Source organism: Rhipicephalus sanguineus, chromosome 6 (genome assembly GCF_013339695.2).
Source record: "Rhipicephalus sanguineus isolate Rsan-2018 chromosome 6, BIME_Rsan_1.4, whole genome shotgun sequence".
Taxonomy (NCBI): Eukaryota; Metazoa; Arthropoda; class Arachnida; order Ixodida; family Ixodidae; genus Rhipicephalus; species Rhipicephalus sanguineus.
The window spans coordinates 3730771-3756056 of record NC_051181.1 but is presented as its reverse complement, the minus strand read 5'-3'; the positions used below and the strand labels follow the sequence as shown (position 1 = coordinate 3756056).

General features: G+C 46.7%; 1 protein-coding gene across 1 annotated transcript in view; it reads left to right on the top strand.

The window, feature by feature from the left end:
• The window catches only part of LOC119395576 (serine/arginine repetitive matrix protein 2), a gene marked incomplete in the record, with an annotated part of 233461 nt that overhangs the window by 43916 nt on the left and 164259 nt on the right, over positions 1-25286 (top strand). The window contains 2 exon segments of the mRNA XM_049416681.1: positions 4156-4317; positions 24636-24715. Coding sequence (XP_049272638.1) covers positions 4156-4317; positions 24636-24715 — 242 coding nt within the window.

The window sequence follows — 25286 nt, the reverse complement described above, 5'->3', positions numbered from 1 at the left end:
CCGGAGTGATGAAGTGTATAGCAAGTGCGTACAACAAACTCTGCGATTAGCCGACGAACGCTACACGAAAGATGACAGACGCCGTGCCGCCACCGTCCGAATACGGCGGAGTGCTGCAAGGTACAAAATGTGTCAAAAGTAAGACAACTTTGAGGTACTTACGTGTGAAATGTCTTCCCTGACGACTTTTCCGGTCGATTCGTACAGTTTACTGTGCTACAGGCCGGCATTTCTTTTTGTCCCGGTGGCTTCCGGGACAAAAACGGTGTTTTCCGGTGGCTTCACGCCCGCGTGCTCAATGCGCCATCCAGCTCCTCCCAGTGGAGATCAGTGGCTCTCACCTGCACCCCAAGTATTATCGCTGCAAACAAAATAATGCAACATGTTTCTTTATATTCCTTTTCTATGGTCTTTGATTGCCTTTTTACAGGATTTTAAGAAAAATCGAGGATGGGTATTTTTTATATATTGATTTTTCAATAGGGTTTCCTTTCGCCTAAATTGGAAGTTTCAGGCAATATATAAAAATGTGTATTTACTGTACCACAACAATGTTTGAAGAACCTATTGAACACGTTATTAGCCCCGAGAAGTTGGTGTGGCGCCGCCTGGCGTGTGGCCTGGATGACGCCACGGCAAGGACTTTTCGACGCCCGCCGTGAATCGCCGGCATATCATGCGCTTGCTTCGTACGCTGTTCCGCTGTTTGCACTTGCTTTTTTCCTGTCTCAAGCTTCAGATGAATGACGAAAACAGCATGGAGAATGTTCCTAGTAAAACGACAAAAAGCTATACTTTTCTTTAACAGTCGCCAACGGTGCTTGCGTTTTGTCGTGCACACTTTGAAAGGGGTGATCAGGTTTGTTGTGTCGTGCTGCTAACCTCGGGGATGGGTCCTATTCCCGACCACAGCAGCCGCATTCCGATGGGTGTGAAAAGCAACATCCCTCTGCTTAGATACAGGAGCACGATAAAAAATTCGAAGCCGTCAAAATTGATCTGTAACGTGCCTCACAATCATGTGATCTTGGCATGCAAGATGCCTTATTCACATTATTAGGTTGCGTTGTTCACGGGCGATTCCTTAAAAAAAAGTATGATGGCTTCGCCTCCGCAAGTGTTATTTGCATCGGACGGATACGCGCTCTGCGGACAGCGTTTTTGCCGGTGTGCCAAGCTCCGCGCACGATTACAAAAACGCATGCATGCAGTGCTGAGTTTCGCAAAATATCAGTTGTTGTGTTTGTTTTTCTTGCGTACTCGCTCAGTCATCATGTTGTTTAGTTTCACGTTTTCCTCGCAATAATTTCAGGGCTTCATTTCACTACAAAAACAAGTTGAGGTTAATTGTGGAAACTTCTTATTGCTGTCAGATTGTGTCTTCATGTAGCATCGCAGCAACGGCGCTGTTAAACTTGTATAAGTACTAGTTTAGCTCCAGCTATTTTTATTGGCATTTGATATACTCCTGAGCATCATCAACCTTTATGCGGACGTGACGTGCCAGACCATTCATTGACTCACTCAGGCGAAGGACGTTTAATACGTGGGCCACATCGCTGAGAACGCCATCGAAACAGTTCAGAACGCTCATTTCGATTTTCAGGCGTTTGTTTTGCAGACGATTGCTATCAACAGTGCTCACACGTGAATTTAACATTACCGCTTGTGACCCGGCGGCTGATCGGACCAGCAGTTCATGCAAATCGGGGTATACGGCCATATAATCCCAGACGAGTGTTGCGAAGAAATGTTTACGTAATCCAAGTGTACAATCCAAGTGTACTAACATCTCAGCCTTTCCGAAACAATTCTGTGTGTGGCAGTATTATTTTGTTTAATGTCCCGGATGTATTAAGTGATTGTTTGAGATAGAGAGATTCATCTAAAGGCTCCTGTAGCAAAAAGTGCAATTCTGTCAAATCACCTAGATAATTAACTTCCTCGTACCTCTTCATTTTTTAATAAAAACCAACATGGTTTTCAGAAAGATGTTTCTTGCTACACGCAACTAGCTCTGTTTACTAACGACGTCAGCGCTAGCATTGATGTAAATATACCGGTAGACACCCTTTTTTTGGATTTCGAGAAAGCATTTGACAGAATTCCTCATAAACGCTTGTTTTTAAAACTTTACATCCTTAACCTTGACCCTTTAGTTTTTAATCGGACTTGTGACTTTTTAATGACCGCCAGCAGTTCGTTTACGCCAATAATCTATCTTCTACGTTATGTCCTGTTATTTCAGGCGTGCCTCAGGGCACGGTTCTAGGTGCACTGCTTTTCCTAATATGTATAAACGACTTGCCAAATAACCTTTCTTCTAACATCAGACTTTTCGCAGATGATTGCATCATTTATCGCCCGATTAACAACGCATCAAATATCCATGAACTTCAATCCGACCTTCATAAAATTGAAATATAGTGTAAGAAATGGTTAATGTCCCTAAACACAAACAAAACATCACTAGTCTCTTTTCATCGCCGCCAGTACTACCCAGCTCCAAGATATCTTATTAACAACACGGAAATTTCATCTGCAACTTCATACAAGTGTTTAGGTGTTCATTTGCCTTCTGACTTAACATGGTCTCTTCACATAACGCACGTCACTAACGAAGCTAACCGCGCTCTTGGCTGTCTACGTCGAAACTTTCATCTAGCCATACCACCCCTGTGAAACTAATCGCATATCAGAGACTAATCAGACCCAAGCTTGAATACGCATGCGCTGTTTGGGACCCAACATTAAAACACTTGAAACTGTGCAAAACCAGGCAGCAAGATTTATCTGTTCAGATTATTCATACCAGTCAAGCGTAACCGAACTTAAATCTCACGCTAACCTCGCTATCCTTTCATTAATATTACGCCGCCGTATCGCTCGTCTCTGCCTGTTTTTCAAGTCCTATCATGCATTACTTCGTACTCCCGCTATCAAGCCAACTCATCGTCATTCAGACCGCATCAACGACGGGAAAGCTGCGTACCCGGCACCTGCTCACACCACTGCGCACCTTTCATCCTTTTTTGCCAAGACAGCACAAGATTGGAACGGCCTTCCTCCCGACGTTGCGCACCACTCCAGTATCATCACCTTCAAAGCAGCGATTGAGCATCTACTCACTCAATCCGTTGTAAAAGCACACCCCTCATGTAAAACACCTTCACTGGGGCCTTTGAGGTATTGTAAATAAATAAATAAATATATAAATAATCTGCAAAGGCAGACATACCTTTTACGATAAACCACATTGTACTTAGTGAATTGAAAGCATCCTAATTTCATTTGTAATTCTTCAGGACGCATGTTCTAACCATGTAGTCTGCGACAAGTTGTAATGAAGTTGGTACCATTAGCGTAATTTTTTTAGCACCGATGTTTTGGAGTACGCAGTAAAAACAACGAATGTCTTGCTCTCCTGCATCACCATTTTCACTGTGAATCTTCCGTTAGGACGAGAATTTGCCCATTATAAGCTATACTATCCAGACTTTGTACAGCTTACTTAACTTTCGCTAGTAATGCAAACTTCCACCTTCTACCTTGGGAGTATGCATCGCAAGAATGAGCAGTAATCACCACCGTATCGCGAAAGAGAGGTTACGCGACGGGTGCAGAAAAAGGCGATCCTCGGCCGCGGAGCAAGCGAGTCCTTGCCGTGACGTCACATCGCCGCTATTGCCGCGCCGCCAGTGTTCGTTCTCGGGGCTAATACTCCCGCAGTTAATCAAGTTTTGAAATGCTACCTGCATTGGCTTAGCAGAAAAAAATTGGCAAGTATAGCAACTTCTATAAAATGTCACGTATTTAGACCTTGGCTCTACAAGTTTTAAACAATGTTAATTTGCTGTTCATTACGCATACATGTCACACAAAAAATATTTTCTTCTTAACGATAACATTTGTCGTGAACTTTCGAGAATGACACGTGACGAAATGGGTCCCTCCGTATTAATATAAGTTTGATATTTTCTTGCCCATAAATTATGCAGTTAACAAAAAAAACAAAGTCTACTTTCGTGCTACTGGGTGGTGTGTGCACAGAATATAAAATAATGAAATCTAAAATATCGATTTTCGGACTTGTGCATTTTATTTGAGCCATATTGTTATTTCTGCTATACTGGAGGTTGCAATCTTGTCATGCAGAGGACATAGGCCAGATTCACTGCCGCGTGTGCCACATGTCGTTGTCCTCTGAGGACCACCTCTGGGGACACCTGCGCAGTGAGAGACACGTGTTCCTCAGCAAGACACTCAATGTGCATCCAGACTACACTGAGCACCTGCTGCTCCAGCACTTGCCCAAGGGTGAGTCCACTGGTTTCACGGGAAGGGTGGGGTGCTTGGAACACACAGTTTTTGATGAGGAGCACGAGTCATCGGCATTGCCGAGGTTTTTTTATGGGGTTGTGTGCATGCAGTAAAAGCTCGTTAATTCGGATTTCACGGGACCGGAGAAAATGTCCGAATTAACCGAATGCCGAATTAACGAATGAACAGGAAAAACAACATTAAAATCGAGTTGGAGAAGCGTACCTTTATTTGATGAAGTATTTTGTAATGGTCGTTTGCGTTTTCGTGCAGATTCCGGCTGACATTACAATTTTTCTGAACTCTTCCAAATGGCCAACAGCACGCAAACTGTTGGAAGTGTTCAGGGAAATGTCCTCTAATATCAAAAGCACCTCCGAGACTTCCCGTGAGGTGCGATGAGGTCGCGACATCATTAATAATTTCTTGATCGGGCAGGAGACCTGTCGCGGCGACACAATCGTCAATCGTGATGTAGTCCTGAAGGGTCATATCAGTGGGAAGGACCTCGTCGATGCCATCGTCAGCTACTGCTGCATGCTCGGGCCTCACGTGCAAACACGGTCACAACGGGAAAAAAAAAGAGAACTCCGCAAAAAGAGACTGTGCCAACACAACACAAGGGAAAATGGTGTCGGAGGTGTAGTGGAGCGAAAAAAGAAGACGCCGACGTTTGGTGACGCTGCGATCGCCCCCACTAGTTGATGACGATGGCGATGTCACTCGGGTTTCGATTTCACTCCAGTGGTGCCAGCGCTGCTTTACCACACTTTTGTGTAGCGGCAGCCATCAGCATTTGTCCGAATTAAGCGGTGCGGAACCCAATTCTGACGAAATAATGAAGCTTTGGTCCCATAGATTAAGATGCACTTTGGCCGGGACCAAAAGAGCCGTCTGAATTATCCGAATTTCTGAATTCATGGTTGTCGAATTAACGAGCTTTTACTGTATTGGGGCTTCAAGTTTGAATAGAATAATACCGAATCAAATAATTAGATTTTACTTTCATATTTATTCTGTTCATAGTTACAAATGACTCGACACAACAAATACCAGAGACGTTGCCAATGTTGCAGTTTGTTTGGGTTGGCTCGCCCTTTCGCATGTTTATTTTAAACATTTGTGCACATCAAAAAAAAAAACACTTGCATGCGGATTACATGACAAAAATTTAATAATGCAGTTGCTTGACTGACTACTCGTCCTCATCGTCAAGCCCCGTTCGTAACTTGAGAGCCCAAGCTCTACTGGCTTTCCACTTTTTTGGTCCACGAAATGCTTGGCACTTGGCCTTGCGTGGGAACGTTCCATCACACTAGTGTTGCACTGCACATGTCTTTATTGGCATGGAGAAGCTCATGAATGTGGCCGTGTTGCAGGTTTTTTTTGAACCTGCAGCAGGAAGATGAAGCACAACAGTTCACCGTGCGTGTCTGTCGAGAAAAAATATGTGCTGAAGAGGAAAAAAAAAAACTCTTGCATCAACTTCCGGTACCCCCCAAACAAATCAATGCTGTTCACTGTCGTGAGCGCCACTGCTGACTGGAACAGCAGGTCTTAGGTGAACAACGTACATGCACTTTGATATTTGATATTTGAATTTGATTGGAGATGAAATTTGGCTAGTTGCACACCCCTACGTTTTTTGCTAGCGAGGAGGTGTGCAAATGTTAGATGACAGAAATGTATTGAAGGAGCCCAGCAGTAAACTCTGTTCACCACGTATGTCCCTTGGAGACGAGCATGCCGACGAACGAGTAAACAAAGAGCTGCTCTTTTAAATGATAGTTCTGGAGGTGTCCCAGTGACACGGCTTGCCAGTCAACTCGAAAGATGCATCTACAACAGCTTGGCTTGCTGCAGCCTCCAAGGTCTCCGTGTACAAACAGTGTGAGCTGTGGGTGATGATGGCGACAACTTTATTTAATCTTGCATCACTCCTACCACGTGGCATGCATTGCAGGGCCCTTTTATTGAGAGATAATAGCGTAGTAGTAATGCCACGATATAATTGCGCAAATTACGGTAAATAGTTTTCTAGCACATCTTGCACAAGCTTCCATGACTTATTGCACTGCGCCTCCGACACGAAGAGCATTCTCGGAAGTTCCCGCTACTGCTAACGACTCGTCTAAACTTGATTTTACTCCCACGCAGATCATCTCCTGACAGCGGTTGAATTTCTAGCAGACACACAGTGCGTCTTGTTCTCCTTTTGTTAGGGCTGGCAGTCTTCACTCTTGTGCTGCCATTGTTGGCCGTGTTTCCAGTGGAGCGCGTGTGTCACGAAGGCAGGCTTTTCTTGTCTGTGTGTCTGCTTTGAAGGCTTCCACTGCATACGTTTGGGAAAGCGTTTTTGTTGGCAGCTTTATTGTGTGGTCTGCTTTTGCTTGTAAGCAGCTTCTGTAAGGAAATACAGTATTGTCTTCTGGATCATTGGGCACTCTACTAAAGTAGAATTCAAGTGCAGTACAGCCTTCACCATGATATTTTCCCATTTTGTTGGATTTCCCAATGGAAACATTTGTCATTGGGGCACAATAAAAATTACATAAGGTGGCTGGTATTTCTTGCTCGCTCATACATTCCTGAACGCCAACATTCCCCATATTTCCAGCTGCTAGGTCCCGTGCGAACGAGATTGCCAGTCGTGTGCACTTGAGAAGAGACCATCTGTTCGGGCCACATGGAAACGGCATTGCAGACTCGTTTCTTTCTTTTTATTGTGATTGGTATTATATGGACTCTTGCCGTCACCGCGATGTTCTGTGTGAAATCCGTAACACTGCATCGTATGTGCCAGTGAAAGCATGTGAGGGCAGGGTAACCTTACTTTATTCCATTGTGCTGCTATCGCATTCGTTGCTTTGCCCTGCTGCAACTTTCTTTTCTCTGCGGGTCGTTGCGCCTCACAGCACCTACCATATTCACTCGAACCTGCCATTGTCATACTCCTGATTTTTGCGGTTTCAAAATAAAAATGCACCTTAGTGTATCATATGCAGATGTTAAAAAGAAAACTGGCTTTTTGATGGTTGAACCAGAGAGAGAAAAGAGTTTGCCTTTCGTAAAGTTTCCTGCTAGTCTTCTGTGATAGAGTTTTCCTGGCTTTAAAGGGACACTAAAGGCACATATTAAGCCGACGTTGATTGTTGCAATAACGTTGCAGAAACCTCGTAGTGCTTGATTCGTACGAAGGAAATGCTTATTTTGAAAGAAAATCACGTTTTAATGGTTCACACGGCGTTAGCGCACTTCAAATCGCCCGCCTGAACAGACCTTCTGACGTAGCAGTTTTCGTGCCCAACGTTGTCCGCCTTTACTGCCCGGCCGCCGAAGCTACGTTTTTTTGCGCAACGGCGGCCATCAACCTTGCCAAGATGCAGCCACGGGCCACTCCGAAACTGTATAGTTCACTGTAACAGAGCTTAGCTTGGCCAGCAGCAGCAGAAGTAGAGTATCGACAGGGTGAAAATAGCGAGAGCCAAGCACACGTAGCAGTACGCGATACCGAAACTACCACTGAGACGCGCAACTTGGCGAAAACGGAACTTTTGAACCACTCGCGCCGTTCCCCATGGTAGCGCCAAGAGGTTCTTTTTTCCATGAATCAAACAGAAACGAACAAGCAGCATTTTATTACACCTTGTGATGCACGGAAGGATCTTTTTTTATTGCAACTAGTAGTTTGATTAGTAGTGGCTAATTGTACTCTGGACTCTCTGACGTCGTCGTTCTCACACAGACGTTCTCACACATTGACCTTTCACTCTGACATACATTGTTATTTGCCTTTAGTGTCCCTTTAAGACCACTTATGGATACGATTTGATTGTGTGCCAGTCCAAAGGTTGCTACTTTGACAAGCTCAGTCTACACAGGGTTCCTTAAATGGGTGCTGACACGAAAATTTTCAGTTGTGGTTTTTTTTGTGTCAAATGAAAGGCCAAGCCTTCTAGAGCCTAGAAAATGTAGTGCTAAATGCGAGTGCTCCCTGAAAAAGTAATTGCAGTATGTTTTTAAAAGATAGTTTCGGTTCCTACTGTATCCTGGCGTCACAACACGGTATGTGCTCGCACAATATATGGTGACATTTCCACGGCCGCTGTGCACCATGGCTCCGTTGATGACGCATAAGTGGCCATCTTGAAAGTTAGCCAGACTAGCCAGAACTCACAACTAGTCATCACAACTAGCCAGACTGCTGCGTGAAGGCACCAGAATTAGTACTGCAGCCTGACGTCAAGCTAGTGTCGATGTCGGTAGGTGCGCCATGGAAAAATTGACTAATCTCGAAATAAAATATCTCGTCAACGTTTGCTGAGCTTCACACTCGCTCAGAGCCGTCTCTGCATACAGGAGATTTGTACGGCCGAGCAAAGCCGCCTTCGAAAAAAGGTGTCGGTACCCTTTTAAGGGACATTGCAATGAAAACCATGTGTCATTTATGGGGATGAAGTGATGAAATTTGGCACGCAAGTGTGATTTGTTATGCTGATATCATTGCCGAAATCGGTTTTAAGCTGGTGTAGTTTTTGAGTTACGGCACTTGTTAGATTCTAAATTCTAATTGTCATTGCAAAATTAATTAGTCTTAAATTCATCAAGATTTTTCCATAAGCATGTTCACGGGGGCCCACTCCGTGCCATTAAAGCTATTGTTTTATATTTAATATTCAAATAAGCACAACAAAAAAGATTTTGAAATGTCCTGCACGTATTGTCTTACAACTTCGACTGCGGGAGCTGCACACTGAAAACTGTGCAAACTGCCGAACAGAGCCAACAATTGGCCTGCCTCTCTAGACCAAGCTTGCCTTGTCTCCTGTCGGCTGGCGTCTTCCAAGGATGAGGGTCACCTCCTCGCTTCGGACAGACAAATGAGCCCTTCGGCAACCCTGGCGTTCACGGGCAAGCACGTGCTAGCATTCCAAACCCACACATGTTCCAGGATCTATGAGCGCAGCAAACAGAATGGTTTTTCACTTTATGTGTTGAGAAATGGCACAGGGGAGACTGACAGCAACTGCACACACAAAATGAAAGCTGACAAAAGCGAGCTAAGGCAGTGCAACTCGGAATGGATTGCTCCATGTAGAAAGGCAGCACTGAATTGCGCTCGCCGCCTGATAGACGTGCACTGTACAGTACAATCTTGTGTGAACGAAAATCCCTGGTACGAAATTGGAACAGCTGTGTGTAGTTTGGTGGTGGGTGCTTCAACCCTATACGTTCCACCTGCAAAACTAGCTGCCAAACTGTTTTCACGAAGTGCAGCATGGGGGCAGTTTATTTCATCCCCACGACTTGCGGGAACGTCTATATCGGCCAAACTGGGCCGTGTTTGAATGAACGCCAAAAAGAGCATGCCCACAGTGTACGATCGGGCACAGGCAGCAACCTAGCATTGCATCTGAAGGAATACAATGGTTGCGAGCCAATGTTTCACCAAACCAGCACTCTAGGCGGGGAAAATCAAAGATTGAACGGGAACTGCTTGAGGCGTATCACATCAAAAAGAATGGGCACATTTGTATTGGTGAACCTTCTGTGCATATCACAGAAAAAGATTGGCTGTTTCTTTCAGGGTGTGGCTGATTATCGGGCAGATGATAGGCTTCAGCTTGTAGCGTGTGCGCAGGATAAGGGGTTTAAGTATACATGGATGCGTCAATAAAGCGGTTGTAAGTCCGGTGACAGTGCGTGCTTGAATGTGCCTCCTTCTTCATCTTTGTCTTGAGTTTTCGCTGGGTTTTCTTGCATCTAATCATGAACTAACCGGCTCAGCTTTTCACGCTTCTCAAGTCATGTATACAGTCGATCCCGGATATATCGAACTCGAAGGGGACCGCGAAATAGTTCGATATATCAATAATTCGAAATACGAAATATGCGTATGTAAGGCTTTAATTAAAGCACTGCAGGCCTCGACACAGTTTTCTGAAATCGTAAAAAGCGCGAACATGACGATTCGCTCACATATGCTAAAGAACAAGGCGAGAACTTCTTTTGCAAGTTAGCGCACTTTATTTCGCATGAAAAAAGTCCGTCAACTTGTCTTGCTTCTTGCGCGCCGTGAATTCATCAAGTCATCGTCAATATTACTGAAGCTTTCCAAATAAGTAAATTCAGCACCTTCCGCCACAACAGCGGTGATCGACGCACGCTGATGCGAGCTCTGTAGCGCGGTAAAGGGTTTAGCGGTGGCAACGGTGGCTGGCATCTTCAAACCGCACGGATCCATTTCCGCAGCACCGGCAACGTCAGCTATGATCTCGGCGTCGATGCAGTAAGAAACAGCTACGTCGTTGTCTGCACCGATGAAGTCACTCGCTGTGCTGCCGTCCGATACGGCGCCCGGAAACGCGAAGTCGCAAAATTCACTGACGCACCGTACGCCGTATTCGGCAGTCATGACGCGCCCGATGTCGTCACCTGGCACCAAGGCCCGTAAGGAAACAGTGCGCGACGGTGCTTTACTTGACGTCGTTCCAAGCACCGGTCATCATTTTTATCGCTATGAGCGGGACAATGCTTAGTTCGACTCCTGAATGACGATTTATCAAGAACAAAGCGCGAAGTACACATTCTGCAAGAGACAACGCTGCACGAAGAAACATTTCTCCACTGTCGACATGTTGGCGATACCGATGGCACTTGTGGCTTTGCAGACGGCAGCCGCTACTATGGCGAGAAATGCGAAAAAAAGCGTAGCCTCTGAGATCGGCGTTTTAAAACCGAAAACATTAAAAATACGTCACGAAGTTGCGGATCTCGACGGCCATGCTTTGCGGGCCTGCATGCCATCGTGCGGGAAGAGACAAGGAAGGGAATGCAAACGTTACAACAAGGCTGCGAAGTCACTTCGAATTCTCATTTTGGTACCCTCAGCAATCAGCCTCTTTGAAAAACACTAGCCCATGCGTTAAAACCTGCGGACCGCGCGTCAAATATACCGGTGAACTGACAAGCGCTGCGCACCGAACTAGAGCAACGCAATTTCGTCACCTGCGCGCGACGAGGGATTGAAACTTACAAGAACGCGGCTGAAAAATGATCAATAGTTGTTAGAAAAAATGCACTTTCTGTGCTTCGGCGCGGGGCAGCGTTCGATATAGCGGATGTTTCGCTGTGCAGGAGTTCGATATACGTGCACACCAACCCCATACTTTTGCATGGGAAATTCAGGGGGATTTCTCAGCTGTTCGATATAGCCAATAATTCGATATATCCGAGTTCGATATATCCGGGATCGACTGTACAAGAGAATTGTGTTAAGGGGGAACCCTGCTTCGGAGACATATTTCTTTGTTTTCTAGTACATTTTTATGGAACTTTCGCAGCTTATGTATTTTTACGTCCTGATTTCAAATATGCAATTGTTTTTCTAGTACACTTTGCTGTTTTCAAAATATCAAATATTTCATGTACAGTCGAACCCGGGTATATCGAACTCGCCAAAAAACATTTGTTAGTTCAATATATGGCATAATTCGATATAGGCCCGCTATAGGATTTGATGACACAAAGGCACATACCAATAAGAAAAGTACTTTATTAATATGGTAGCTTACTTGCATGCCTTACTTTGGAATAAGATAGTCCTGGATTTTTGTCTGTTTCAACAACTTCGCTGCTTGCGACAGCACGCATGCCTCCACGTTGTCCAACGAGTCGGAGCAGCCTTCCACATTCACGCAATAGCGCCGGACCAACGCAAGTGCACTAATCACTTCGGAGGATGTAGGCAACGGGCCATCGTCAATTTTCTTATTGCTGTCGCTTTGGCTCGTGGTCGGCACCACGTCTGCAACGTAGTCCTCATCTTGTAGCTGGCCCATGATGGCGACATCATCGTCCGCACTGACGAACTCGTCGAATGTCGATCCGTACGCGGCGGTGACACGGATCTTTTATGCGGCGGCGACGTCGGACTTCTTCTCACTGCGCTCGACTCGATTTATGATTTCGAGTTTTGCGGCGAATGGCAAATTCTGCCTCTTTGCACAAGTCATGACGACAGCGCGCCAAAAAAGTTGACAGAGTGCCCACAGGCAACACCACCAGCACGGACCACGCTGAATAAGGGCTCGAGGAAAAGAGGCAGCAGCAAGCACGCAAACATAAAGAAAGAAAAAATGGAATCACTTGTACTGCCTCCGTGCCTCGGAGAAAACGTGACGGCCTCTGATTGGCTGTAAGCGCTTCAAGCAGGCCAGGATCATTTTTTGCAGGGGGGTGTTCGCCCGTGCACAGACTGGTCTAAACCACTTTTTCTAGGGTGGCGCCGGCAGTTTTCCCCGCCACCGCGAGGGAAAGCCAACTTGCTGGGGCACTTTTGAGGCACATGGAGTTTGATATATCGGTTGTCGTTGCTATTTTCGTTCGATGTAACAGTAACTTTTGCTATATATTCTTAATGTAAATTTACCGTGTTTAGAAATTGTTTGATATACGGGATAATTTGATATAAACGGGTTCGATATAGTCGCGCTCGACTGTATATTATTGGGAGCAAGATTTATTTATAAATAGTGAGAGTTATCAAGCAAATGAGCATATCACAATAAGCTGGAATTAATGCTGTATGCAGTAAAATAAGAATGGATGCTCCAGGCCCACTTGAACAAAAGTTATGGTATGTTGAACATTCCCAGCTTGATCCCAGTTTGACCCAGCTCGACATCGCTCACTTGCCAAATGTTTGACGTATCATATCTTTTGTTCAAATGGGCCTAGAACATCCATTCTTGTTTTATTGCATACAGTATTCATTCCAGGTTATTGTGATATGCTGATTTACTTGTAAACTCTCACAGTTTAGAAATGAAGCCTGCTCCTGACAATACAAAAACTATCTAATAGTTTATTGTATTAGAACAGTAATTGCATGTTTGAAATCAGCACATAAAAATACAGAAGCTGTGAAAGTTTCATAATGATATGCTCAAAAACAAAAAACAAGTTTCAGAAGCAGGGTCTCCCCTTAAATGGGAAAAAAATGCTCTATTCAACAGCACCTTCATTCGCTGAGAAAGAGATACAGGGTTGTAGCACCCGCTACCAAAATACACGCAGCTGTTCCAATTTCGTTCCAGGGATTTTTGATTACGCAAGATTGTACTGTACAGTGCATGTCTATCAGTGCATCAGGTTCTGGGCAAAGCTGCAATACTGTTAGGAACCATTGATTGGATGTTTTTTTCTTGTGTGCTTTCTAAAACTTATAAACGAGGTACTTTGGTGTGCGTTTCTGTAAAAAAAACACTGGCTGTTCCTAGGAACTGCTGGTTTGATAGATCCAAAGTGGATTCATTTGGCTGTAGGCACGATAGTGTGTGTATGTTTCAGCTTCTGAAGGCCACTGTGGCCACATTTATCAGGGAAGTGCCCCTGTGCCGTTGACAAGATACACTGGTGCTCAGGGTGTTCACCTCCACCCCCCGCCTAAAATTTTTCAGCTTTGCGTGTGTATATATGTGTGCACACAGACAAACACACATAAACAGTGGTTTAAACCCTCCTCTCCTGAAAAAAAAAAATTGCTGGCCCTGGCGAGATAGCATTCCAAGCTCAAAGTTTTTCATCTTTGTCTGACCTTTGGTGACCCTCAGACAGTAGCCAATACAGTAAAACCTCGTTAATTTGGTTTTCATGGGAAGGGAAAGAATGTGCAATTAACCAGTTATCAAATTATTGAGAGTACTACCAGGAAAACAATAAACAAATGTCTGTTGCATCAATATACATTTATTTTGTGCACGAGTGCGCAAATTCTGTTAGTGTTTTGCATAAGAGCAGTGTAAAAGCCGCCGTTCTCATCATCCTTCACAGTGCGGCCGCGACACAAGACCCCCGTGTCTTAATTCGAAATATGCTCTGCTCCCCTCCCTTATGTACCACCGCCACCAACACCACCATGTGCAAGTGGCGAGAATTTTTTCACCAGCAATATGGCCGGCAACAGATCGTTCGTCTATTGCAATATAGCAGGTGAGTTTTATGGCAGCATACGGACCAAGATTGAAACACTCATCTTCAACTGCATCAGCCATGCACAAGTTCTGTGACAATCTGCATTTCACTGAATTAGAACGAAGCTGCTTAGTGCTGCACTTGCCACATCGTTAGTGATGCATCCACGCAGTGCTAAACGCATGCGCATGGCGTACACACACGGAGTTGGAATGAAACTACGGTGTGTCGTGACCAGAGTAGTTCTGAAGGTGCTGTGGTCTACACGTGCCTAATCATGAGAAAACTGCAAATGCGGCTGCAAACTGCAGCTAGCTCGCTGATGCACAATTGGGGATGGCGACTACGCAGTTTCGATCACTGTGTTGTTCTGATGGCATGTGGCGAAAACGAAACTACGGTTTGTCGCTGCTGCTGCGGACAAAACTGCAGTCACTGTCAACGTGTTCATCGATGGCACACATGCATGCATGTGCACGAGTAAAAAACGCCAGGCCTGCACGGCACACGCAGCACAGTCATAGCGAAATCTAGCGGATAGGCCTTTCTCAAGCCCATATTTAGTTACCTTGGGGCGACTACTACAAGTACTGTTGCAAGATACCCGGTACGCCATAATTCGTCATAATTTTGCGATGTAGGAAACTACCTATTATCGGAGCTTTTACATCATTCGAGTTGCAAAACTCCCCATAGGCCCCATGCATAAAAACCTGAACTCTCCATTGGCCGAAATCACAGGAGTCTGCCCTGCTGATTGTCGCGTCATCTGTCGGCAAAAAAGGAAACGCTCGTTAAGCAACTTGCGAGGAGCGCATGCAGGGGGCGGCCATCGAGTGTTTTGTGTGGCTGCTCCCAGGTGGTGCGACAATCTGCAGGCCCCCGCAGAACCAGCCACGGGCATGTCCGGGTTTCGTGTCATTGAAGAACTCTGCCCACTATGCCATTATTCATCATTCTGCGGAGAAGCGAGGTACTCGCTGCACACCTGTGAGGCGTTATGTACACTTTGTTGATGCTGTGGCTGATGACGATGAAGAATCGTGGCTGAGCCCTTTCTAATGGGTACGAAGCTTTAAACCACCCACTCTTTACACAGTTCATATTGTGTGACACGTGGTCGTTGTACAGTCAAACTCCGCTACAACGAACTCCGCCACGACGAAAATGCCGCTTCAGCGAAGGTTTTTCGATTCCCCGCCCGCATCCCATAGGCCTCAATGTATTAAAACTCCCTCCACAACGAACCACTTTTTTATTGTTCTCCCGGTTCAACGAAATTTTCCCGGGACACAAGTCACTCGATCTGACTCGGACTGAACCACTCTAAGTAATTTTAATAAGTTCTAACAATGTAAATTATATAGTAGCAACATTTCTCATCGTAAAAAACGGCGCGCAAAAAAGGTACACATGACAGCGGTTGTCCTGTGCATTTGTCCACTTTGTTTTTTTCCCCCAAGTTGTTTCTAACGGAGAATTCCTATCAGCTGACTCGCATTCAGATTCTACATTAAACATTCTCCTCGTTTTCTGACAGCTAAAATGGTCGCAAACGCACCAAAGCCGCATGTAATCCGCCGAATGCTGCAAAACCAGGGGTATCCACCATAGCCATGGGGGACGCCATCGTTGGTGCTTGATGACGATGCCAGCGATGCTGCGCAGCATTCTCTGACAGCCAGCGGGCTTGGCCGACCGAAGCCTAGCCGAATCCCTATGTTGGATATTGGCTGCTGGCTCGGCCATCTTTGCATGTGCCTTTTTTTACACGTGTTTAGTGGGCGAGCACCAAGCCGACCAAGCGAACCCAGCAGCGTTAGTCCTCGCCCAGTTAGCTCGCTGGTCCTGCACGCTTCGCTTCGTCAGCTACGACCCGTGCTTTTTTTTCTCGATCTCGTCTATGGTTGCCAGGGCCTATGGCGGCGCCACAGAGCAAGAAACGGAAGTTTCTTTCGCTTGAGCAAAAGGCGGAAATCATCGCCGCGGCAGCAGCCGGACAGAAAAAGGGACTCATCGCGGAAGAGTATGGTATCTCGCCAAGCTCGCTGTCGACGATACTGAAGTCCGAAGCGAGTATTTCAAAGGCGCTAGCGTCGGGCACATCTGCTCAACGCAAGAAGACAACCCAGCCAGCCCACGAAGAGCTTGACAAGGCAGTGTAGTTTTGTGAAACGAGGGCTAAGAACATACCAATCAGCGGCAGTATGATTCAGCAGAAGGCACTGAACTACGCCTGCATTTTAGGCATCACCGAGAACTTCAAGGCAAGTGCCGGGTGGCTGAACCGCTTCAAAGAGCGCCATGAAATCGTCGGAAAAGTGCTGTGCGGGGAGTCCGCTTCGGCAGACTCTGACGGTGCGTCATCGTGGATCGCGACGAATGCTGCTAGCATCGTAGAAAAGTACTCTGCCTCCGACATATACAATGCGGACGAGACCGGGCTTTTTTATGAAATACTGCCAGCAAAGACGCTCGACTTGAAAGGAAAACAGTGCCACGGAGGTAAGCAAAGCAAAAAGCGAGTCACCGTGTTACTTTGTGCAAATATGGACGGGTCCGACAAGTGGCCCCTTCTCGTCATCGGCAAGAGCGCCAAGCCGCGGTGCTTTAAGGGCACAAAAAACCTGCCAGTGAAATACGTCGTGAACAGCCGTTCGTGGATGACGCGGGTCATTTTCACTGACTGGCTTGTCTCTTTTGACAATGAGATGAAAAGGCAAGACCGCCGTGTTTGCTTGCTGCTGGACAATTGTTCAGCGCATCGCCTGGACGGCAACGTCAAGCTGACGAACGTTGAGCTGAAGTTTTTCCCGCCCAACTGCACTTCGCTGATCCAGCCTTTAGATCAAGGCGTGATCAACAGCGTGAAGCACGCATACCGGTCAAGACTCATAGAGCGAATCCTGCTGAACACCGAGCATGGCCACGACACCAAAGTGGACTTGTACATGGCTGTACAAATGTTGGCCGCCGCATGGATGTCGACGCGGGGTGAAGTTGTCAAGAACTGTTTTGTCACCGACCCGAAGAGATGTGCAGTACAAGTGACGATGCACAAGCTGCCGACGACGTTGGACCGGGGCAAGACGCGATAATGGCCGCAGCATGGGCAGCTCTCGAGGAAGCCGGCATTGTTCCTGAGAACGTAGCATTGAGCGACTACGTAAATGCCGACGCGGACGTGATCGTCTACGAGTAGCTCAGTGATGCCGAGATCCTCAAGAGTGCTCGCGCCACCGCAGCCGATTCATCCGACGACGAAGTCGGGCATGGTGTTCCGACGGTCCCGACGCCAGTGACCGCATCGCAGGTCATGGACTCCTTGGACGTTTTACGTAGTTTTCTTGGCGCCCACGACGACGATGTCGCCATGCAGCTCCTCGCAGACTGAGCAGCGCATTCTCCCGTTGCTCGTGCGAAAGCGCAAACAGTAAAAAATAAGCGATTTTTTCAAATTTCGGAAATAAAATGCTCCCAGAGTGTCGTGCATATCCTGTTTTCTTTATTTACTGCTTTTTCCGCGTCAACGAAATTCTCGCTACAACGAAATTTTTCGCGATCCCCGTGAATTTCGTTGTAGTGGAGTTTGACTGTATTACTTTTCTACCACGCCATATTGCATCTGTTAACGGGATTCCTTGCCCGACACGATGCCTGTACAGGGTCTTTTTGCGAAGGAGATTCAAGCATTGGCGTGGCTCTGTTGTAGAATTCTCAACTGCCACACAGAGGGCGTGGGTTTGAATCCCACTCGATCCTGAATATTTCTTTCTCATTGTGTGCAATAGCTTTTACGGACACCAGCGGCGGCAGACAACTATGCCACCAAAATCAGCTGTTGTGATTTCGTAACAGCTTTTACTGTGAAAACGAAACTAGTCTGCCGTAACCACCGAAGCCTTGGTCACGAACGTAACAGTGGATGGTGATCACGTTCTTCTGAGAGCCCGCAAGCAGCGTGGTGTGGTGAGCATAAATAGGCACGTTCTGACGATGGTGATGCGGACTGCACTACCTCGTTTCAGTTGGGCTCAAACACCGTTTTCACTCTTTTGTGTCCCTCACCTGCGGCGCTTCACCAGAAAACAGCTTCGTGCTCGGTGGATTCCGGAGATGATTTGAATTAACCAGGTCGTGGCCAAATGTAGCCGAATTAATTATATTTTGCTGCCATCAAACAATGCATGTGTGTGCCAGGACCAGGAACAAGTTCAAATTAACGAGCTTTTACTGTAACCAGCGTGGGATCTCGAGAGAGCCGCCCTCGGAACAACGGACGCAGTACACGCCGTAGTGCAACGAACACGTGGACATTTATTAACAGCTTTTACATCGTGGCGAGCTTGCCAGCCAAACCTTATAACTGAAGTGACATGCCAAATAACCCAATACAGTCGACTCTCGATAATTCAAACTTGAGGGGACCTCGGGTTTTTATTTGAATTATCAGATGTTTGAATTATCAGAAGTTCTCATAAATATGGCTCAGGGCAACAGACCAACTAACATTGCGATGTATATTGTTTCGCAGTGCCGCAGCAACATCATAGACTGCTCTGCATGATTGCCAGTAAAATTTTTAGGCATCAGCGATAATACTGGTACTTGTTATTATACAAGGCTTGCACGGGTGTGTAATTGAGGGACGAAATGTGTTGCATCCCGCGACAGTTGCTAGCCCCTTCTAATTCTTAGGATGCTTTCTCGCATGGCATACCGCAGAGAAAGTGACTTTAAGGGGGGACACTGCGCCTGAAAACTTTTTTTACAATTCTTTACCAATTTAAATCAAACTCGCTGAGTTTATGTATATTTGTGTGCTGATTTCAAATATGCAATTTGTTTCCTAGTACAATGTGTAGTTTTTGAATTCCATGTGCCATTTTGGGAGCCCCAGTTTGCCCAAACTGAGAGAGTTACAAAGTAATTAGGCACATTAGAATGACCTGGAATGAGTACAGAGTGCAAGAAAACAAGAATGGATGTTCTAAGCCCATTTGAACAAAAGTTGTGGCATGTTGAATATTTGTGGCTGAAATCCCAGCTTAGAGTAGACTAATTTGGAATGTTCATCGGGCCATAACTTTTGTTCAAATGGGTTTAGAACATCCATTCTTGTTTTCTTGCACTCTGTACTCATTGCAGGTCATTCTGATGTGCTTAATTACTTTGTAACTCTCTCAGTTTAGGCAAACTGGGGCTCCCAAAAAGCATATGAAATGTTTTATATTTTAAAAACTACATGTTATACTAGAAAAATAATTGCATATTTGAAATCTGCACACAAATATGCATAAACTCCGCAAGTTTCATCTCAATCCACAAAGAATTTAAAAAAAAAATTTCAGGACCCATGTCCCCCCTTAAGAAATGTTTGGCATGCCATAGATCAAGGCTGGACCGTAGTTTTTTTTTTTTGCCTCGGTCAGCACGAGATTATTGGTGCGCAAGGTTCGACTAGTTTGGCCGTTCTGTAGGCAGGCAATCAGCTGTATTTGCGCCTGTTAGTAACAGAAAAACGTGAATATTCAGCTAGAAGCAACAAAGGCAGCAGATATTTCCAGACATGGACAAGCAGGAAGTTTGAATTAACCAAATTTGTGCAGTGAGGCAGTTTGAAGCAGCTTTAAAATACAATGAAAACATAGTGGGCCAACCAAAAATTTAAATTTGTTTAATTAACCGAAAGTTTGAATTATCAAGAGTCTGCTGTATAATTCCAATAAAACACACAGCATAATGAAAAAATACGTAATTGGGGGATGGGTGCTCGAGCCGACGTTTTGACAAGGCCCATTGGTCGAAACGTCGGCTCGAGCACCCACCCCCTGATTACGTATTTTTTCATCGCGAGCTTCCGTCTTTCCCTCCTTGCCATTTACAGAGAGCGTAACACACACAAACAACATAACGCAGACAACGTACCGCGAATGTGGCATCGCTGACGTTGGACTTGCCACGGGAGTCTCTGAGACCGAGCTGCGGAATCGTACCCACAGACCTCCCATGAGAGACAACCGCCGATTCGCGCGCCAGGCCCCAAAAGAGAGAGACCTCATGCGCCTGCGTAACCTCACTCCTGCCAGGCAGCAGCACCACTCCACCTCGGGAGCACAGCGCCATCTCTTGCTTGGCAGCTAAATACGATGTGCTGGCGCCATGAGGTGGAAATGACTTTACACAGGGCGATAGCACCCCCACGTTCCCCCTATCCTAAATGAACACGTGCCCCGGCAAAAATAGAGTAATAAACGAACAGCTACACATGCTCTACGAAAAGAAGGCAATGCATGTGGCGTAAAAGTCCCCGTGGAATATCTGCGCACCACGACAACACTGCTAGTCGACACCGCTGCACTGGCTCGACGACCTGGCCTCAATCCTGGACCCGCAAAGGCAACGTGGCAGTCGGTGCGAGAAAGCGTCGCTTGCGCCGACACGTCTTCTGGTTGCGAGCAGGATTCACGAGGGTGCCGGTCTGAAGGCAGCTGCGCTGGTCACGGGAATGTCCATTGCCCGAGATGCCTCAACTGCATTCCTGACCAGCGGCAAAGACGATGTGCAGAAGACAGCCAGTTGCGGGTGACATCACTCTCGCTGCGTACACTCCAAGCGTGCTCGATAGAGCGGTGCAGTAAGACACTGGGAAGGAAGCTACGGGCGCATCGTCCATGTGGTTGATGGTCAGTACGTCTAGCAAAGATATCGGCGGCGACTTAGGTGGCAAGTTCAAGTGAACAAAGGTCGCTTTTCTTCATTCGGGCAACACAACCTAGAATGAGGGAAGCAAAAAGGCAACACCTCAACGCCACGATTCACCTGGTTGTGTCCCACGTGTGACAGGCAGCTCCACATGGCCTTAGGCGTGAGTCGCTCAGCAACAACCAGCATCCAACCAGCACCCAGAAAAGGTGCAGAAGAGGCAGTGGCGAGGAGACATCAGCTCTGTGAGATGGTCCTACTCTGCTCGCTGCATGGAGCAGCTTATTGAGCGATTGGCGCCTCCCGTTTACTGGCAGTGTAGAAACAGCATTGGTGTCAAGCCGTAATACCAGACAGCACCACACCCATGGCCTCTGGCCCCCCGGCTCCCTGAGCCGCGACTCCCAGAGTCAAAAAGATAGCAACTATCTACAGAAAACCCATACCACCTACGAGGATTCCGTACTTACTCGCTTCGGGCTTGCTTACAAACCATGGGCTCTAGGCCTTGCTCTCCCAGGATGCGGACGACGTGGCTCTCGCACACAACTCAACGAGGTTCTAAAGAAAATGACTTGCTGACAAAAAAAAAAAAAACTCTTAGCATGCCAACAAGTTGAAACATGCCACAGCAAATGGTCACCTCACCCCCAAGAAAGTATGCCGCCGACACTAGCGATCCAAATCCCCCCTAGGTCTAATCTAACCCGGCTCAAACGAAGGTTGCCCCGGGCCACGAAAACTGGCGTCCGACGTTCCAAGAGCTCCACGTTGGGCAGCCAGTGCTCGACAGAGCCGCCCTCGGAATAGACACAGTACACGCCGTAGTGCAACAAACATGTAGACATTTATTAACAGCTTTTACATAACGGTGAGCTCGCCAGCCAAATCTGATCAATAACTGAAGTAACATGCCAAACAAACCAATATAATGCCAATAAGACACACGGAACATAACACACACTAACAACATAACACATGCAGTGTACCGTGAATGCGGCGTTTCCAACGTTAGACTCGCCACGGTCTGTGAGACAAAGCCGTGTAATCGTACCCATGGACCTCCTGCGAGAGACGACCACCAACTTGCGAGCCAGGCCCCAAAATAGAGTGCTCATCCTCATGCGCCGGCATAACCTTGCTCCGGCCAGGCACTCCACCTCGGGAGCACAGCACCATCTCTCACTCGGGGGCGTTTAAGTGAACTACATCACGCGGGTGCCATGAGGCGAAAATGACTTTACAGGGGGTGATAGCACCCCCACAGATATAAGTAAACATGGCGACCTTGACTTGTTGCCTTGTGATCGGCGCGTGCTATTAGGAGACGCTGTCAACGCCATCACTGGCTGTGTGAATTGGTCATCTCCTAGAGCCGCCCGATTTGATGTGCATTATAGGCCTGTGAGCTCCACGAACTGTCTGAACGAACGAGTTTCCTATCATAGGTTTATGTACATTTTTGACGGGACCAGACGGTGTGTCTGAATTAATTGAATTAATAGGGGCCGAATCAACAAGGCTTTACTGTAGTTATTCTCTACAAGACCATTGCTGTTTTGTTGACAAATTTGACAGGAATACCTCACCAAGATGATACATTGTGTTTATTTAAAGGGCCCCTGACACCAAAATTGAAACCTCGAGATGTTTGTGTTGTTTGACTTTCCTGTATACGGGGGCACATCTGACCGATTATTAGTGACGAACGTTGCCTTTAAGATATCTTAATTTGGTTTTAAAGTAGGCGTGAGTGCTCACTTGAGTTGGCTGCACCTCGCGACATCCTGGTATGACGTAGATAGAGGCCCCGCGTGACGTTCTACGAGTAAAGCAAGTATTGTGGACGTCACAGAAGGTTTGCGGGGCGCACGTGCACAATACGACGACTGGCACCCGGCGAGGCCTATTGTTCCGCACCCCTCGCGCTTTCAGCGTCACCACAGCTTGAGTGCATGTGGTCTTCGACGCTCCCCCGCATGGGGCGCTAGTTTCTTGTGGTTTTTAGGCGGGCGTTTTGAAGCGACGCTAAAATGGTCACAATTAACGACGCTAGAATTAGTTATACGATACGCTAGAGCTTGTACGATTTAACTTGGGGATTACCAGACACAAAGCTACAAATTACAGTAAAAAAGTCACCAACAAAAATTTTGCTGTCAGGGGTCCTTTTGGGCCACAAAGCCTTTTTTTTTTGGTGGTGTGGGGAGGGGGGGTTAATGAGACATTTGAGGTGCTCTTATCGTAAAGGACAGTTTTCTCTCGTCAGTAGTACAGGATAGCCATTGTCCTTGCTTCAGTGATGGCTCTTCATCCATGTGGTATGTGAGCAACATTTGTGTATGCTAGAGGTTGCCATGCAGCAAAGCATTTCATATTTCCCTGTTGCTCGAGTCCCTTCGTCCATATTCTGGAAGTGGGCCGTTGCAAGGGATCGGTCATTGAGTCACAAGTTTAAGTAATTGTTGCTGTTTCCTTTTTTTTCTGCCTTCTTCACAGATGTCTGATAATATGCTTGATGCCACGTGAAAGTGCATGCGGGCTTTATCGTTTCACGAATTTCATGTTTTTGAAGTGTTTTGCACCTGAACCTCTCAGGGTCGTCTCATTCGTAGGCACTGCTGGCTTTCTTTATTGCATTAATGCATCTGGTTTCCTTGCAGCTGGTTTTGATCCTTCAAAGCAGTCAATGAAAAATTTCCAAATTCTCAGATTGGAGGTCTTTTTTCATAAATGCGTCATTGTGTTTAAACCTTCGATAGTGAGTTCTCAGTGATATCTTTTCTCCGTCAATGTTATAGGGAGCCAACTATGCTGTTTGCACTTGCCATCACCATTCAGCAGTAAATGACGAACCCATGTGTTCTCTCTCCTTCATTTATTGCACCACACATTGGAAGCAAGCTGTTCCGCAGAGTGTCTGATGTCACATAGCTTGTACCAATGCCATCCACTAATACATTGCTGATATCTTGCTCTAATGTTCCCTTTGTCCTTCCCGGTGTTCTTTGTCCTCTCGCGATTCTAATTGTCTCGCAGAAGGCTGCAAGACGATGTTGTTCATGTACCTACCATGCCAAAGGGTGAGCAGGGATTTTGTCTCTCTGAGGAAACGAAATAAAATAAAACTGAGCCATCATCACATCATTTTTACTGGCCAGAGAGGCCAGATGCTTTCATCTTGCATAGCAGGGGCTCCCACATAGCCGGATGCCTTCCGGTGGTCACTGCACGCTGTTCGAGTTGGCCATGGCGTCTGCGGCACCGTTTGCCAACAAGAACGGAGAAGCGGCATCTTAGGCCTCGGGGAGGCAAGACGCAACGCTGAGGTGTTTAACTTGCATTAACGGGTAATGGGATTGGCCTCGGGGGAGGACCGTCCTGGAGCCGTTGGGGCAGCAACGAGGAAGACGCCGAAAGAGGGAAACGCCTCGCGAGCTGCATTCCGAGAGGTGCCTTTTCCTGGAAATAAGCTCCACGGCCCTTTGGGTTTCGTGGGTGCCTTTCCTGGACGTAGGCTTGGTACGCGGTGGGGAGCAAGCCGATTCTGCCGCGGCTGCCACGTGCTGCGACTGCCCCTTCCCGCTCGGACAACCGCCAGGTGCTGATGGATCTCCTGCTTTTGTTTCCAACAGCCAAAGTGGAAAGCTTGCTCCAGTCGCTCCAGCAGCCTGCCACCGGAAGTCAGCAGGCGCCCACCACCGATGAGGGGAAGGTAAAGCTTGCCACTCACGTGTCTCGGGTAAGGGCGGGTTTTCTGAGGGCTGCAAGCGTCACCCGTTGAGCCATTTGTTGGCAGCCTCCTGTTTAATTGCAATGTCACAGCCGCCTGTTACTTTCTCAGAGTATGTGCACATTGAAAACCAAATTGCCCTGCCCACTTGCCCATAGTGTTAATCTAAATCCACGCTTACCCTGCAGAAGCTGCTCATTAGAAAATTATGTGGACTGCCCCTCACTCTGTTCACACAAATCACGGTGTATTTGCTAGTGTGCCACTGTAATCTTCTTTGCTGGACCTGTTTTAAGGCCAGCTGTGCTAAGACAGCCGGGTGCTGACTTGTCAGTAGTCAATATTCTAGAATAAGTTGTTCCGCTATACGATGTTTTGTGTACTGACATGTAATGGCAGATTCCGTACACACTCCATGCTATCAAATAAAAAGAACGTTAGTAAGTAGCACGTAGGGGTTTGTATGCCTGCTCTAAAAGTTCAGGAATCCAGTGATTGCAGTTAAGAGTCGTAAAGCTGTGTTTGTTACAAAATGTGGTTATTATTTTGCATT